This window comes from Ruditapes philippinarum, unplaced genomic scaffold (genome assembly GCF_026571515.1).
Source record: "Ruditapes philippinarum isolate M1 unplaced genomic scaffold, ASM2657151v2 ctg233_1_1_1_1, whole genome shotgun sequence".
Taxonomy (NCBI): Eukaryota; Metazoa; Mollusca; class Bivalvia; order Venerida; family Veneridae; genus Ruditapes; species Ruditapes philippinarum.
In genome coordinates, this window is record NW_026865271.1 from 22,468 (window position 1) to 38,196 (window position 15,729).

Here is a 15,729-nt window from a genome sequence, read left to right on the forward strand (position 1 = left end):
ATTCTGATTGTTTGCCAATATGAACTACAAGTTACAGTTACAAAGATTTATCAAAATATGAAATGGATCCCAACCCCTTTATGCTAAACAGTATCTGCTTCAATGCAATTTTTTGAGAAAAAACTAAAATTATACTAATTTATATTTTGACAACGTTAAAGAACAGTTAACTAAATAGCTAAGTAATTTGTTGTTTTGGGCATTTTAAACGCCCAAAGCTGGAAACTAAACAATAAAATATTTTAGGATGACAATACTCAAAACTGTGGTAAAATACAAGAATAAAACTCAAAACAAAAGAAAGGATATAACAATGTCTTAATGTATTGAAAATAGTAGCATAAAACATCATGTAAGAATTAGGATAAAATCGAAACATATGTTGTATGAAATAATGAAAAAAATCGTTACCTTGACGACTAAACTCGTTCGTAGAAGGAATGGAACCTGAAATATAGTAATTCAAACTGTCCATTATCAAATCATCAACAGGTGAAATCTTTCTTAACGTAACAAACATGAACATAATAACAACTAAGGCCTAGACAAGGTTTGTTTGGGTAAAATCATTAAAAAAAATCAATGGATCGGTAGGTAGGAATCTTTCTTTACAATCGCAAAATCCATGCACTGGTAGGGAGAATTTTGAAAGTTTCTATATCATATTAACTAACCATCACTCATGCAGAGGAAGCTGTGTCTGTGCTTAATTTAGCTGATGTAAAAAAATCACAATAGCAGATAATAACGTTTGTTATAACTGATCAGCTCCCTTCCAAAACACATATATATATTATATATAATGGATCATAGTTCAATATTTTATATTGCAAAAATGCGATTGATTTTAACAATAGAACTTTGGATTATTGGAACGTTAAAAAGCATTTATACAATTTTCAATATTCAAAACTTTGAACATCTAATCTTGCAAAAAAGTTATTAAAAAAAAAAGACATTTTTTGGATGCAATTACTCAAAACCGTGGTAAAAACAGACTAATTAGACACTTAAACAAACGAAAAAATATACAATAACTTGAAGTATTGACTATTGTAGCATAAAACGTGATGAAAAATAGAATATTTATTTTCGTAAAACATTTTGTATCTATTTAATTGTTACCTTGAAGAGCAAAATTGTTCGAAGAAGAACTGGAAGCTGAAACAAAATAATCCAAAATGTCATTTATATGCTCAATAGCAAATGAAGTCTTTCTAAACATAAGAACATGTAAACCTCTTAAAATATGTTAAAAAATTAAAAAGCCCTAAACAACAAATATATATGATAATGTGTGCACATGCGTAGACAAATTTTACATATACGTATTTTCTCTTTATGAAGTGTTTACAGAAGTTAAAATTGTAAACAATTATTTGATGTTTAGAAATCCAAATCCAACACCTTCCAATTCAATGTCAATTTCAGCTGATTCGACTTTACCGTACGTATGTACTTTGTTTTAATGACGAGTCGAAAAATGACGATATTAATATGTAGACACCAAAGAAAATGTTTAATTTATACCCTTTTTTCAATATATATATATCTTTTTTAAAGTTCTTCAAATTAAATCATGCATTCCCCGGATAATTTTGATCGTTTGACATTATAATATGAGCTACAAGTTACACAACTTTCTCAAAATACGAAATCGATCACAGTTTGCTTATAAAAAGTATTTATTAAAATATGCAATTGAAGCCAGTATACTGTTTTTTGGCAAACGTTTAATTGCAAACAATAACTTAATTACATGGTAATGCAATGTTTTAAACATTTCAAACATTCAAAACTGAAACGATAAAATACATATGTTATTAGGACGAAATAAGTCGAAAACCGTGGTAAATACAGAGAGTAAAACTCAAAAGAAAAGAAATTATATAAAATTGTCTTTCAGTATTGAATATTGTGTCATGAAACATCCTAAGAAAAAGATATAATCTAAAAATATATTGAATGAAAAACATTAATAAAATCGTTACCATGAACGCCCCATGAAAACAATCCTCCTGAAGCAAAATGATAAATATATGGATATTCTGTATAAATTGCAAAAATGCTAATTTGAATTGTATATCGAATATATTTTTGAAATATATTGGTTTAAAGGGAAGTACAGTGTTCGGAAATAATAAGTTTTTGTTATCACAAAACATGTTACTCATTCTATTGTTTATGCTTGCAGTGATCTCGTTTATCAACTCTGTTAATGAATGACACACACACAACGATAAAGGACGTTTTCGTGGCAGATAACTCGAACATGAGAACGGTGACCCCATTTTTTTCGTTTAAAATGGTTCTTTTATCATATTCTAACAGCATGCCAAGTTTAAAGAAATTCTATTGAACATTTTTAATTTTGCCTATATGTCTATATGAAAACTCCAGAAAACGTCCATAAAATAAAATTTCTCACCTTGATATACACGTCGAGTACATTCTTGTTTATACCCTTTTGAAGTAAGAAAATCTAGCTTTTTCTCGGAAACAGTTGCATCCGAAAGAACTATCAATCCACTTTCCTTGAAATAAAATATAACTCAACTCAATTTATGTTGATTATTTGCACAGAAAAAAACTACTTGGTAATGTACAATTTTTTTGATACACAAATCCTTACATAGGAGTAATGTTTCAATTAAAGTTAAAAGTAAATTAATGTATCATTTTAAGACCATGTAGTCCTGATAAAGATAGATTCTATCCTCAGAAAAATGCTGACATAGTGTTAAGTAAATGATTGTCCAATCTGATATGCCACAAACTGACTCAATCAATTCATCTTGAACATTAACTATATTGGAAACATCGGGAAGACAGCTTATCTGATTTGGTATACCTAAGACCATGAAAAATATGTGATATTATTTTGCAAAATAATAAAAAAAGATACAATAATAAATGCTTGATAAATACAATATATTTGTCGTCTAAATCTCCAAGATTCCCATATGAACGTTTAGCCAACTGTCTTATTTGTTCAGCCCGCTGGAAATAATGTCAATTTAAATTTAAGAACACACACGGTGAATAAAGTAGAAATAATCATGTCCATGTAACGTTACAGTTTTGAATTTTATAAAAGAAAATGATTAGAATTTAATAATTTGTTAATGAGATGGGTTTTCCGAAACGCGGATAGTAATGCATCGTTAAAACTTAATTCGCAAACTTATAATAACTGTTATAAAATCAAATGATCAGTTAACAAATATAAAAAGGATAACAAGGTTCAATTCAATGAGATTCAGAATGGTTTAATTGTTCCACTATTAGTAAGCAAATCTTGTCAAAGTACATTTTATAATTTTTGCCAAAAATAAATTCACAAATAACTGATCGATTACATAATGAAATATGTATTCTTGAATTAATTTTGATATATTAAACTTGTCTCCAAAAAATTGACTATTCAGCTTTAAGCTTTATCATTATGCTGGTCGGCACCTATTGCCGATTATATGTTAATGTGCCGATATGCGCAAAACAAACAAACTATTAGTAAAAGCAGTGGCTTGTCGTTTAATCAAGTCCTTTTACATCGTTAAGAATAAGATCAAAATGCAGTACCTTTTTTCTGTTTCCATGATTTCTAATATTTTGCGGTATACTAGGACTCGCATCAACAATCTCTCGTACAATCTATAATTTAATAGCATTGTTTATGTACTGTACTGTTAAATAGTACAAGTTCAAATTGTGTTCTTTAAAAAGAAATGATTTACTGTTAAATTAATTCTTTTAAAAATTTCTAATTTATTTTACAATCATGATAAAATAACAAACGTCTGTCCAAAATATGTCGTTGTCAACACCAAACACACGGTTCCTGAGATCCTCTGCTAAGACATAGATAGTTGAATGTGGGTCGGCTGATGCATGCATGTTTACCGTCTCCCCTGGCTGTGTTTTTGTGTCATTTAATGATATTTCTACCTAAAAAAGCAAGTAAGTTCTTTGTCTTCAAATACAAATATGTGAAAGACAAAGATTGAATACTTTATTCTAAATAAGGATAATGTTTGCGTTAGCAGTGTTATTTGAATTTTGAAATAAAAATCAATTAAACATTTTATATGTATAATTTATCACATATCAAGAAAGCAAATTACATTTGCAAAGTGAGGTTAAACTACATAAATTCAATAAAAGAACATATACAATGAAATATAAATAACAAAAAGCACAGAGAAGTACCTCATTTTTGAATGGATTTCCTTCAACCTGTATGTACACATAGTCGGCGATAAGATGACCAGTTTGTGTCAAATGATTGACTATGATAAACGCACTTGGAATCATATCCTTTGTTACTTGCATAGTATGTGTCTTTGTTAAAGCACTGTTTATGACTACCCGTTCTGATATAAGATGCATACCCCTTGCATACACCTGCGGTGGTGCATTTTCAAGAAATTAAATTTAACCATATAAGAAAAATAGGTATTTCATAATTTCAAGAACATATGATAAAATGATTATTTATCGAATGCTGTTTTATTGATTAATTAACTTACATATATATAAAGGAAAAAATGGTTATCAAGTGTCCTTATCTTTAATTAAAATAATTCTATCTAAAATTTAATTGAAATGGAAATCTTACCTCAAATGTCAACGCTCCGTTTAGATTTTCCGTTGCAGTTACGTCGATAACAATGCTTTCGCCGGCCTTGAATATAACTAAATGAATTAATAAGTGCCAATCCATTATTATCAACAAAAATTAAAGATATAAACTTGTTAGTTGTTTCTAGGGAAATTAAAATAAAGAAACAAGTTTGAGTCAACCAAATTAAAAAATAGCTATTTTTATTCAATATTACCTTGGCTCTGAACTTGTTAACATTCATCCGTAGGAACGGTTTATTATCCGAAAGAGGATAAATATCAAATGAATCGGAAACAGAAGTTAGCTGAATACTTGTGTCTTGTAATATAATCTGAAAGATAATATTTGTTAGAAATAGTTTCAAGTTATAGCCTTTTCAAATTAGTAATATGTATAACATTGTACACATATATTGCAATTATCGTTTTATGCAGGCTTGAAGAAGGAAGAAGACAGCATGTCATATACTCATATACCAGGACATGTTATAATTTTACTACTTAATCATTCGACCTTTAAGATTAGAAGACAAAAATGAATGCTGTTCAATACGGCATAATTGAAAATTACTTTAGTTTAATTTGATTCCTTTTGGTTGTGGACGCATTCATAGATACATGCTCCGAAACACTGGCTTAAGTAGAATATCTTATTTAAAACTAGGTTATCTACATCACGTGACACAATTCCAAGAAAGGCATTATAAAACGAACGATGAACATTCAGAACCACCAACGTGTCATAGCTACACCTTGATAGCTTCCATACATGATAAAATCCCTGCCGGGAATTGAACATACAGCTAGCTATAAGGAGCAAGTGACCAGGACTAATTTGAAAGTTGTTTTTATTTCCCTGTAAATGCGAAGGTCTGCATTCGCTGATACATGACCTAGCCAGTTACATATTTTTACCACTACAAATAATAAACAGACTCGAGTCAAGACAGCAATTTTGCCAAGCATCCGATTATCAACATCTATCATCAGACTATTCTAGAAAATAATTAAGGATAACATATGATAAACTAACCTTAAATGATATTTTCTCTACATTTTTAGTGTTATCCAAATATGCAAGGTCAGCATATCCAGACTCGTCAAAATTTATAGTAAAAGACCTTTTGCGTTCCGTGTTTACTTTCAGCCATTTGTAAGTGGGACTATTGTGAGAACAATATTTCAATGTTGCCGTAGTAACCGATGGTGTCACTGTCAGCCGGCCGCTTCTTCCTAGTGATTTACCATTTCTTCCAACAAAAATCTGAAAAAATTGTGAAAAGTCATTTATTTGAATAAAGAGTTAAACAGTAATTAATAAATGGTTCTTACAAAAATATTTATTGACAAAATATTTAGACCTGCATTGTTATCATGAATATAAGAATATAATTGAGCATACTTTTATTTCTTTTGCCTTTCTTATTTATATAACAACTAAATAGTTATGTTATGAAGTGTGATTTTGATGAAACATTATAAGACCTCTTATTACCTTTGCACGATAAGTCATTCCAGGTAAATAGCTATTTTTATAAGCATCAATGTTTGTTAAAGTTATCGGCTGTGGTTTATTTGAAGCTATATTCAATCTTCGCTCGGCTACCATTGTTAGTACTGTTGCATTATCGGTTACCAGAGCTCTGACTTTAATATTTGAGTTTATATCTAATTCCCTTGTGACCTTTGACATCTGGATAGTGAACTCTGTCGTACCTTTTATCTTTAAAAATGATATTAAAAATCTACCATCTGTTATAATCCAAATTATATTCATGATGTAATATTGATAGAGTGAATAACATTTGTGATAAATATAAAATGGATGTATAGATGTTAAATATTTACAAAGTAATTCAAAATGTTCCAGAGAAACTTAATTCCAAAGTTTCTTCTAAAAAGTATTGCTGATGTAAAGGTAAATAAGGCATAATAATCAATGTTTTTATCACATAAAAATATGGAGTTAAAGAGAAATTTAAGATCTGAAAAATAAATGAAATGTAAGCTATATAGATATAGTGTGTAGAAAGCAACGTTACATCATTTAAAAGCTTTAGGTTCTTCGAAGGCTTCTCTTCATTATACAGTAAAACAGTGCAGTTTCCAATAACATCTGTCTTGAATGTAAAACTGAAAAATAGGTCCAAATTAAAAGAATGTAAGGTATCTGTAAAAATTGTTCCAAAACTAATTTATCACTATAAGTGTTAAACGGAATGATCATTCGTATAACTGTTAAATCACGCATTATTTTATTATTTTCACTATTCGTTCATAAATTACAAAAATAAATTCAGCATACCTTGCCTTTACACCGATTGTAAGAGACGCTTGTGATGTATTTACTATAGGAGGTATTGTCAACGTAACGGTAAACCTCGGCAAGACTGCACGTATAAACAAAATATATAACTTAACAAATACATAAAAATAATATCAAATTAAAAATATTTTTGGTTTTCTTCCTAAACGAGCGTATAACCCCTGGACCAAGGGGGAAGTTATAAGAAAACAGCCTGAAGTAAACCACATTATTATAAATTAGGGTTTGTAATCTTTATTTATGTCGAATTAAGATGAAATTGATTATCGATCGTCGACTGCTTAAAGACGTCCCTGTCCTGGAGTCAACATCCTTACTTTATTTTTCAGAAAGTCTAAATAACAAATGTTCATTTAGGCGATCATAATAATCCGAAGCTTTACAGAAATAGCCGAGCAATTTTCATTGATTAAAATGATATTTATCCGCGTAACAAAATGATTTTCTTCTCTGAGAAGGTTTGAACATTAATGCGCCTGTCATGTGACAATCTTTATGCAGTGATCTCCCCTTATATTTTCGGCATAAGTGTACTTATGAAGGGAAGTAACCACTTCGAGGAGTTCGTGACGGACCTCTTGTGGATTTTGCAAATAAGCATTATCAGGGTTTGAAATGTTACCATTATTTGTTTGGTCTGACGACCCAAAAAAATAATAAAAATGAAGAAATAACTGAATGAATAAATGAAATAGATAAATAAATGAATGAATGATATTCTAAATTTGTTAAAATAAATGCCCGCGGGCGTTAAACAGACCGAATATAGACTACAAAGCAAATTAGGTGGCGGTGTGGGCGAGAGGTTAACGCGTCGGACTAGTAATCTAAGGATTGCTAACCGCGTGGGTTCAAACCCTGTCAGGGGCAAGCCGTTGTTTCCTTGAGCAAGAAACTTTACATTCATTGCTTAGTACTGGTTGGTTCCAGGAACGGATTCGAGAGTGTTTCAATAAGCTTATAGCTTCCAACACAATCGAACTAAAATAAATTTGTATAAACCAAAGCAAATGGAAAGGCCTTGAGCTAGAAAACCATTTTGTGTTGTATATTTTTATGCAAATAACGAGATATTTTAAATCATACAACAAATCCCGTAAATTTGAGTGTACCGAAAACTGTGTCTTATACGGACTTTCATAATATACGGTCCCGTACATCTCCGTATTTCAAGTTTCCGTTTTTCTACCCGAATATTAATGATATACGGAACTCCGTACACTTCCGTATATCCATACATTTTTCTAAGTAAAACTTTGTCATGCATTTAAAGATTTTAAAATAAAATAAAAGTGAAATGAAAAGGGTTGTATCTTGAATATAAATAGCACATACCATATTCATTGACTTCGAAATACTGTGTATGCGTTTTCCCCTACAATATAAATTCATTTTATTAATTGTGATTGAGAACAGTTCCCTTTTGTCTTTGTATACATACAAAACAATAAGCTTGAGTCATATATTTGATGTTCATATATTTAAATAAGTTTTAATTTCATGCGACGGCTAGTTTATGATCACTTGATAATGTACCATTCTAAGCACAATTTATAAATTATTCATAATGATCACTCATACATAAGTAATTACTGATGCGTAACTCAATTAATAAAATGTATGTTCTACAAACATATTATTTAAAGATATGTATTTAAAATTTACCATAACATCAATGACTATTGTCCAGTTCCCGAACACGGGGTATTTGCTGAGCTCTATTTCTCCAGATATAACCCCATTTTTAACCAAATGTGGTCCTCTTGTCTCGATTTTATTTTCCTGTCCATCCTTAACGACACATAAACTATTTATATCTAAAGCTTGAAAGGCTCACAAAAATGTATACTTTATTAATCAAAGATTAGATTTATTTGTAGCGTATCAATGTAGATATATTTTCTATAGTGGTGCATTTCCTGGGCTTGTAATGCATGATGAAATATTTTTTGTATAATTTAAATGTATTATTTAGTCTATTGCATAAGTCAAATATTTCTGACATAAATTTTGATATATTAAGATTCATCAAAAATATCATAATAAACAGCTTTTTGCAATACTAAAACAGTACGTCAATTGTTAATTGAACATATAACTTTCTAAAATTTCACAAAGAGACATTCATGTTTCAATATAGCACTCAGAACAATATAAATTTATATCTAGGTGTCAATGTATGAACAGATATTATATTTTTACCTGAATTATGACGGTCGCTTCTCCCTGGAAACCCATAAGATTGGGAAGAAGAAATACTGCCCGATATCTCACTGAAATTATGTACAAAAATTATTTTAATACTGGTATCTTAAGCCAATTTTAAGAGAAAATAAAACAAATGTACAACTTTATTGTACACATCGAAAATTCCTTTATCTTATATTTATTGCTATTTTCCGTCTAAAGTTGCTTCTATAAATGTAATCTAAAGATGGTGTAAGAGTATAGAATGCAGCATCGGTTTACGCCAAGACATTACGATATATCTATTCTAACCTGTCTGACCTGCCGAATAACGAACTTTGTCTGTCTGTATAAATACCATCAAGCTCCTGTCGTTATAGTGAATTCTTGAACTGTTTGTGAAGACCAATCCATCAGACCCCGTTATAAATGCTCGATAATTCGAGGGAAGCAATGTACTTGGAAACTTAGTAAAAATAAACAACACAATACTAGTATGCATTGAAACAACAAGTAAAAATATCAAAATATCGCAGAAGCAAAAGGTCTTAAATATTATGTAAGTGAATTATTATATTGCCAGAAGTTTTAATATTTTAATCACAGCTTTATAGAACTTTCGTGATCTGTGAAGAAGTTAGGTTTTTCCGAGTAATAATAACATTATGATAAAACATTGGGAAACAATCAACTAGTCTTCGATATCATAATTATGGAAGTATTCTGAGTGTAAATTACTTATACAATATATGAATAAATATTTAATCTTACTTTAATAGGTATAGTCGAATACATTCCTGGAAGAAAGAAAATTTATATAGTAAACAATCGTGTCGGAATCAAATAAATCTTTTTATAAAAATGATCCCATGCAAACATAATTTTTAAATAAAACAATTTTAAGAATGACTCATATGAGAGCAAAAGATAATCAGAAATTGTTGACATGTACGAAATTCTAATGAATTAATAACATCTTGCTTATTACGAGCTTCTTGTGAAAAGTTGTAGAAATAAAGGACACCAATAAAGATATAAGGTAATTGTAAAATTAACTTTAAATGTTTTTTTTAAATAACGTCATAAAGTTGTTCTTTAATTTTTTTCACTTTTGTTATGACATATTACAGACAATAATCAGAAATTATCATAAATAACCTCGGAAACACTTGGTTTCAGATGTAAACAGAAACAGAGAGTGTTTTTTCGATAATGTAAAATGACTGACATCTAAAGGAAAATATAGTCTATCTTTCTATCTTCAAAGTTTGTACAATTATGATTGAAAATATGTCTGACATCCATTCTTAATTTAAATATGCCCATTTGATATACTTTATCAACGTCAACTGGATGGCATTTTGTACGTTCGGTTTCTACAACTATAGTAATAAGTATGAAGCATAATGTATTGTTTACTTTAATATCTTTGAATTTGCTTATTTTAGGCAGACTTTTACTTGATATATTGTTAAAAAACCTGTCAACAACTCACAATATTGTACTATTATTTTGTTTACATGTTTAGTTTCTTAGCGTAGGTAAGACCGGAAAACAGTATCCGTTCTGTGTATTCATAATATTGTGTTCGAGGTCCTTATCCGAAGACTGTCGAAAGGCCGAAAAGTTGCGACTGAGATTATAGATCATGTATCACACTAAAATGCTTGACTTGTTCAACAAATAGGAAGTAAAGTAAGTACAAAACAAACAGGTGTGTAGCAAGATAAATAGACGATTTTTTATTTAAATTGAAAGAAGACCACCATAATCTTTATTCGTATCTCTGCATACCGGAATGATTTCTCATTCTAAAGATCGGAAATGATAAGTGTATTGCACTGAAATTATAAGATATAAGGAAAACAATAGCCCATCGTTTTTGCAATTGTATGTCGGTCTTTAGTCACGTGCGAAAAATGTTTTTGCCTTACAATAGTGATGATTTTGTTGATAACATATGATACAAGAATAATTAAGTTAGATGGAGGATTATAGAAGACTCAACATAATTACATCTTTAAAGCCTCAGTCTCACTTACTCCCGGCAGAGCCCAGGATCATCCCGGTAAGTTACCGGGATGATCCGGGACGATCCGGGGTGAAATTATTGTTGCGGTCACACTTACCCCGGCAGCACTACGGTAGTTCTCAACTAACCACCCAGGATATGCTCCGGATCATCCAGGCAGAGCCCAGGTGCAGCTACGGTTCATGCCGGTGCTTCCCCGGTCGTTCCCGGATGACGCCGGAAGAGCCCCGGTTGACCCAGGCAGAGCCCCGGTCGATGCAAGCAGAGCCCCGGTAGAGCCCAGGACGATCCAGGCAGAGCCCCGGTAGAACCCCGGTGGATTGAAAACGTCCGAAAATGATAATATTGATACATAATTTTTATTTTATATAATATCTATTGTTCCAGAATAGTATTTCATGACGATTTTCTGAAAAATCCTTATGCCATACAGGATAGAAGGGAATTGGGAGGGGTTTTAATACCAGCAAGTGCAATCATCGCAAATTGTCGTTATTCTTTTGAAATGATCCGGGCTTTGCCGGGGCTCTACCGGGATCAACCGTAGCTCTACGTTTATCATCCGGGGCTCTGCCTGTAGTTGCCGGGGCTCTGCCGGCATTTTCCGGGGCTCTACCGTAGCTCTACCGTAGCTCTACCGGCTATATCATTCCCCGGATCTTCCCCGGTTTGTGCCGGCAGAGCTACGGTGCTTCCCCGGTATAACCCCGGTCGTTCCCGGCAGAGCTAAGGATGAAGCCGGCAATGCTATACCTTCCCGGATCATCCCGGACCACCCCGGTGATATTAAATATTTTATTCCATCCGGGGTCGAATGCCGGATGTTCCCGGATCATCCCGGATCATCCAGGACGTTGCCGGCAGAGTTACGGATGTACTCCGGTTGTTCCCGGTCGTACCCCGGTCGTTCCCGGATCACCCCGGACGTCTACCGGGGCTCTGCCGGGGCTCTGCCGGGATGTAAGTGAGACTGTAGCTTAAGAAATAATTTAAAAGTGTATATTACTTGTTTAATAGATAAGTAAATAGAATACTTTTATTTGTTTTATTTATCACATATTTGTAATGACGCCTTGCATTGATAGCTATGACACAGAACCTTATATCTCAGTCCGAGAATAAACGCTCGTGAGAAAAAGTGATTGACTTTGACAATTTTATCTACAGAAATAAGTTGAATGGCATTATTATTTATTTGATGATTTGCGTAGATGAGTTGTGAAATTTCCTGTAAAAATATAAAAGATATAAAAGGTAAAGGTAAAGGTCTTGTTTATTATAGTGTCACCCCTACTGAAAGGGCCAGCCATTTTGACTTATGAGACACCTTTTGGTTGCATACCATGTACCTCCCAATTCCTACCACTATGCCAGGCGCCAGGCGGATAGAAATCGGTAACCATTCATTTTAACTACCTCGCGGCTCACAATTCTTCTAACAATTCATTTTAAATAAGGTGAATCGTACGGGTGTCCTATTTCGTCCACAAAATTTTATTATTAACACGCGTTAATTATCGCCTTTAATGTAAAATAAAAAAATCACAAAATATATGGATTTTATCAGACCTTTCCGTCAACTTTTAATGGTAAGTGGCTTTCATTTCTTCAATTGTGTATAATTTCAATTGAGTTATTAATCATTTTATATATGGTAGTAAAAGTGTCCCTGGTCTATAGAAAAAGCGGTACTTATCGTTTAATACCAGCGAAATTTAACACATGCAAAATTTAGTACCAATTTAACGCGGAAATTTTGTGGACGAAATAGGACACCGTAGAAACGTCCTGCTTTGACATTTGTTATATTATAACACCAAATTTCAATAAATACTCTTCACGTATTATCACACAATGATGTATCTTTAATTGCATTTTTAAAAAATATAGTTAAAGTAAATTTATATAAACAATTTATTATCACTGAGATCTTAATAAAATGTTCTTTTAAATTATATGAACTTACCACTATTCACAGAGATAGTATTTTCTGCAACAACTGAGTCGTTATTTGCGAATTTCAGACCGGCGCGAACTGAAACTGGACCTCGAGAGTTTTGAACCAGAACTCGAACTTTCAACGGGATACCAGGTATCAGTGAATTTGGAAAATATGCCACATATGTCCTAAAAATAAATAAAGGAATTATGTTCACTCTGCACCTTCTTCAACCGTCATTTAGAGAAAAATGTCACCTTTAATTGTCATGACATATTAAACTTTGTATTATAGGTTGATGCATTCATATACGCGTTTTTACTTAATTGAGGATAATTATTTAAGATTGTATGTACGTGAAAATTATGATAAGGCGAATCATTATTCAATGTTATAAATGTTGCACAAAGATTTATTCATTAGAAGTATGTATACCACTATTCAGTGTAACGGTTAGGGAAAAGTATATTGAGCTTAAAAAGTGATTTATCGGAGTGCCGTCTAAAACATTTCGAAAAAACAAATGTTTTTTTATCTACCGGCGGATTTTCACTCATTCTTAATGGAGATACTTACCCGGCGATGGCTGAGAGGGAGTATAGAAAAATTGACAATTGTATTAACATCTTGATGGTTCTTTGTACCAATGATCTAAAATATAAAAAATGATTGCACACTAAGTATAGTAAAAGGTAAAAAGAGACTATAGTATAAGTAGTATTAAAAGAAATATTTAAAAAAATCAAACAACGCGAGCATGATGGTATGCAGACACAAAATGCAAATATACTGAATATTATTTAAAAAGTTGGAAAATACAAATGGCATTTTAATAACTGTTAAATATCATATTATATCACAAAGGAAATAAAAGAGAAAGAAAAACACAATGGACGAGCTGCCTACATTATAAACGGTATCGTTGGATGCTTGTGAAACATAGTTAAGTTATAAAAAAATATTCATGATAATAAAATTATAATACACCGTGTCGCTTTATGTAAAGCACGTAAATATGTAACAAATTACAATTATCAATAATACTTATTCGTTGGCAGGTAGCATTATATTTTAGAGTTTGATATAATTATACAAACACTCAAAATAATGTGGATATTTTTTGCGTTCGAATTAAAGTGATAGTTTTGAGGAATTGAAAGTATTTCAAACAATGGTAATTGGCCTTTTCAATTTAATGCATGATTAGCACACAGAAAAAGTCATCGGCTGAATTTGTTATCAAATAGCAAAACGTATCTGAGCTGTCCGAAATAGCTTATTTATTTTATCTTCATCTTTCTCTTTAATTTTATCTTCATCTTTGATTAAGTATATGTTGTTATTTCAAGCTATCCCATACGTAGCATACATCGCAGAAAACAAATAAACTTTTTCACAGAAGTAAATGTTTGTTATGAAATGTGAAAGTAATATGCACAATATGGCAATACATTCTTTTCCTAATGAAGATTTTGTGTTTCCAAATAATCAGTTTCATGTCGTCATGCCATAATTAAACAAAATGTTCCAATATTTTACAATAAGATAATTTTGGCAAAGAAACTAAGGAATGTTAAGCTCACCTTTCATATCCAGTTTCTAAAACATTCAGTAACCCGACGTCCTTCTTTTAGACTTTACAGCTAAATAATATTGTAGACTATACTTGTGGCAAAGTATAAGTCAATTTTTTAACTTATAACCAAACATTTTACATTGTCCTTTTTTCACAAGCTGTTCCTTACCAAACAAAAATCAAATTAAAAAAGAATATGTTTTTATTGACGTAAAAGGGAGGAGTTTGAAGAAAATGGGCATGAATTTCAGTTTTAAACTATCTGCTTACAACCTTGACATTGTGTGGTTGCATTTCGTGACCGTTGCGCCTTCTTGTTTATCATATTCGTATCTTACTGTGATACTCTCCTTGTTTACTAATTTGCATTGTTGTGTGTGATGTTTATGCACGTAAGCGCTAGTATCGATGGAGATAATCTAGGTCATTCCCCTACTACCATAAAAATGAATAACAGCATAAAAATATCACAATTCTCATCGCCTTTTTGTTATCTTTTTTTTTCTCATTTACAGTCTCCATTTCTTCCGTGTGTATTTACGTATAGGAATTTTACGAGTATATCACTTAACAACTGGGATAATGTGCTTTTTTAATATATTTTGTATAAGTTATTTTAAATATTTTTTACAAAAATGAAACAATATTTCAAATAGATTTTGTTAAAGCTCATTTTAATTTTTTTTTTTTAAATAGTAAAACAAACTCTCCCTGACAATCCAATACGTGGAGAGATAATTAAATGTCCATCAACATCGTTTTTTATATAATTTATAAAACATAACGATCAATGGGAAAAATCTTTCTAGTGATATGAAGCATCAATTTTATACTACAGACTTGCAAAGGAATAAACACTTATTTCTGTTATTCATTATTAAATTATTATGCATAATGTCTTTTTATTTTGGATGTTACACACTGAAGTTATTTTATAACTATTATAATGCAACTTGTATTATGAAACTTAAATAATTATTTCACACATAAAAGTATTTACCAAATTCAGCATAATTATATATGTGTTGTTCATACTTAATTTAGTA

At 31.2% G+C, this 15,729-nt stretch overlaps 1 protein-coding gene across 1 annotated transcript; it reads right to left on the reverse strand.

The window, feature by feature from the left end:
• Window positions 1-411: 411 nt before the first annotated feature.
• Window positions 412-14,830, reverse strand: LOC132728445 (CD109 antigen-like; the record flags this gene model as incomplete). Its single annotated transcript, XM_060714087.1, has 22 exons — window positions 14,691-14,830; window positions 13,684-13,758; window positions 13,135-13,295; window positions 9,908-9,933; window positions 9,449-9,602; window positions 9,152-9,222; window positions 8,615-8,740; window positions 8,285-8,324; window positions 6,929-7,013; window positions 6,666-6,756; window positions 6,119-6,346; window positions 5,657-5,887; window positions 4,839-4,955; window positions 4,619-4,684; window positions 4,210-4,404; window positions 3,799-3,948; window positions 3,583-3,654; window positions 2,929-3,000; window positions 2,429-2,534; window positions 1,992-2,018; window positions 1,126-1,161; window positions 412-447 (listed from the first exon to the last, which is right to left on the reverse strand). Coding segments are annotated over exons 2-22 (2,140 nt in total), but the record flags the coding sequence as incomplete, so codon positions are not given.
• Between the last annotated feature and the right edge of the window lie 899 nt (window positions 14,831-15,729).